Genomic DNA, 1,894 nt, shown 5'->3' with positions numbered 1-1,894 from the left:
CTGATCGACGGTGACGGTGAGTTTGAAGCAGGGAAGGAGGGAGAGAGAGCGAAAGGGAGAAGAGCGAGAGGGAGAGAGAGACGCATCGACGAGCGGCGTGCCCGTGGATGCATTTTTTTTCGTTTCCTTCGTTCATGTTCATTCTGTAACAGGGGGAGAGGTGGATCAAAAATCACATATTATTATGGACATGGCGAACGCGCGGAACGCAGTCCACTGAGTCCAACATTTGTTGGAAATCGCTGTTCCCAGCGAGATTTCCATCCCGCTGGGAACAACACATCAAACATACTCTTAGGGACCAACAACAGGTGGCGGGTGTTGGGTTGCAGCAGCACAATATTGATGTGCAATATGATAGCACCTGATCTCTGGGGCTTTTGCTCCCCAACTCCTCTCTCTCTCTCTCTCTCTCTCTCTATATATATATATATATATATATATATATATATATATTTGGCAATTTATTTTCTGGTATTATTGGATATTGTGGTTCTTTTGAGGTTGGTAAAGGCCGCCTCCAATGAAAGAAAATTGGAACTTTTCTCTACAAAAAGTTTAGAAGCATAGACTTGTTCATTATCAACCATAAGCCGATGATTTCTACATGATAGTCAGAAGTTTCTTCTCGTTGCTACCCCTCAACCATTCCCTGTCACAACCTGCTTTTCACTAATACATCAAAGACCCAACCTACACGCCAAGTAATCAAATTCCTTCTTACTATTTCAATATATCCCGAAAGGAAAGGCTAATGAGATCAGTGATGCCTCTTGAATCTCACTCTCCACAGACAAAAATAAATGTAAAATAGCTGAACTATGGATTATAACTTTTATTCCATTAAGAATCCACAAAGTTAGCAGAGGAGGTTTTGGTACTCCTAGTCTATGTTATGGATGAACGACTCTCTCATAGCTAAGAACCCATTCCAACCAGATCTCATATTCACATGGAACTCCATGCAGTCAAGTGTCTCAAGAGATTTCATACTCTTGCTCAAGCAGCAAGCTTCCATAGTCCTTTTTAGCCTCAAAGAGAAGCAAGTCCTTTGAGTTTTAAAATACTAAAACTATATCGTCTCAAACTATTCGCGTGGTTAAACAATTGGCAGCAAGCATGCTTCAGAAGGGCAATTCCTTCTTTGTAATATATCTACACACTCCTATCAAGCATCTCTTGGTACCTCTTGAAGGACTCCTGCTTCTGCATCCGCATCTGCCTATGGAACCTCTTGATGAAAAGATCCGCGACGCGATTGATCTCGTCCTCCAGGACGAAGTCGTCCACGGAGTCGACGGATTTCTTCACAATCTCAACTATAGACAGGTCTTGGTTTTCGAGCTCCATCTCCTCGGAATCGAAGAGGGAGTTAGTTAAATCAGGATAGTCGTCCTCTTCATCAACCAACTCTTCGCAGCACTGCTCTACAGTGGCCTCTGCCATCATAGGATTGTAAATTACAACGGCATTGCTTTCATCATTAGGCTCTGACTTCTCATGACCAAGCAGGGCGTTTATTTTGTGAGAGATTGTGCTGAGAAGAAACTTCTTGTTTCTTACCAAGCTGAAGACTATCAAACGGGTCCGGACCACCCGGGCTTTGCTCTTCACAGCACTTGTTTTGGACTTAAATACTTCACCCACTATGGTCCATACCTGTTTCAGGTTCTTCATTTCCTTTGGCGAGATTTTGGTTGAATTGAGAGAAAGTGAAAGTGAAACAGGGAGGAAGAGCCCACAACAAGAAAAGAATATGGAAAACTGGGAGAACTCATCATGAGGAACCATGGAAGCAGCAAGTGGGCAATTTATAGAGGGAAGGAAAGCAGTAGTAGTACTCAACAAGAAAAGTGTTTGAGGCAAAAAAAAAAGGTAGTGGGGTTAAAATGAG

At 42.7% G+C, this 1,894-nt stretch overlaps 1 protein-coding gene across 1 annotated transcript; it reads right to left on the bottom strand.

Moving 5' to 3' along the window:
• Nucleotides 1-978: 978 nt before the first annotated feature.
• On the bottom strand, nucleotides 979-1,677 carry LOC149811319 (uncharacterized). The gene has a single exon (XM_089993849.1). It carries the CDS (start codon nucleotides 1,675-1,677, stop codon nucleotides 1,156-1,158), a length of 522 nt encoding a protein of 173 aa, XP_089849975.1. The 3' UTR covers nucleotides 979-1,155.
• Between the last annotated feature and the right edge of the window lie 217 nt (nucleotides 1,678-1,894).

This window comes from Nuphar pumila, chromosome 17 (genome assembly GCF_984573655.1).
Source record: "Nuphar pumila chromosome 17, dmNupPumi1.hap1.1, whole genome shotgun sequence".
NCBI lineage: Eukaryota > Viridiplantae > Streptophyta > Magnoliopsida > Nymphaeales > Nymphaeaceae > Nuphar > Nuphar pumila.
The sequence above is the reverse complement of the archived record's forward strand: the minus strand, read 5'-3'. Positions and strand labels throughout refer to the sequence as shown.

Coding starts and splice junctions, on each gene's coding strand:
- LOC149811319 (XM_089993849.1), bottom strand. CDS start 1,677: ATGAAGAACCTGAAACAGGTATGGACCATAGTGGGTGAAGTATTTAAG.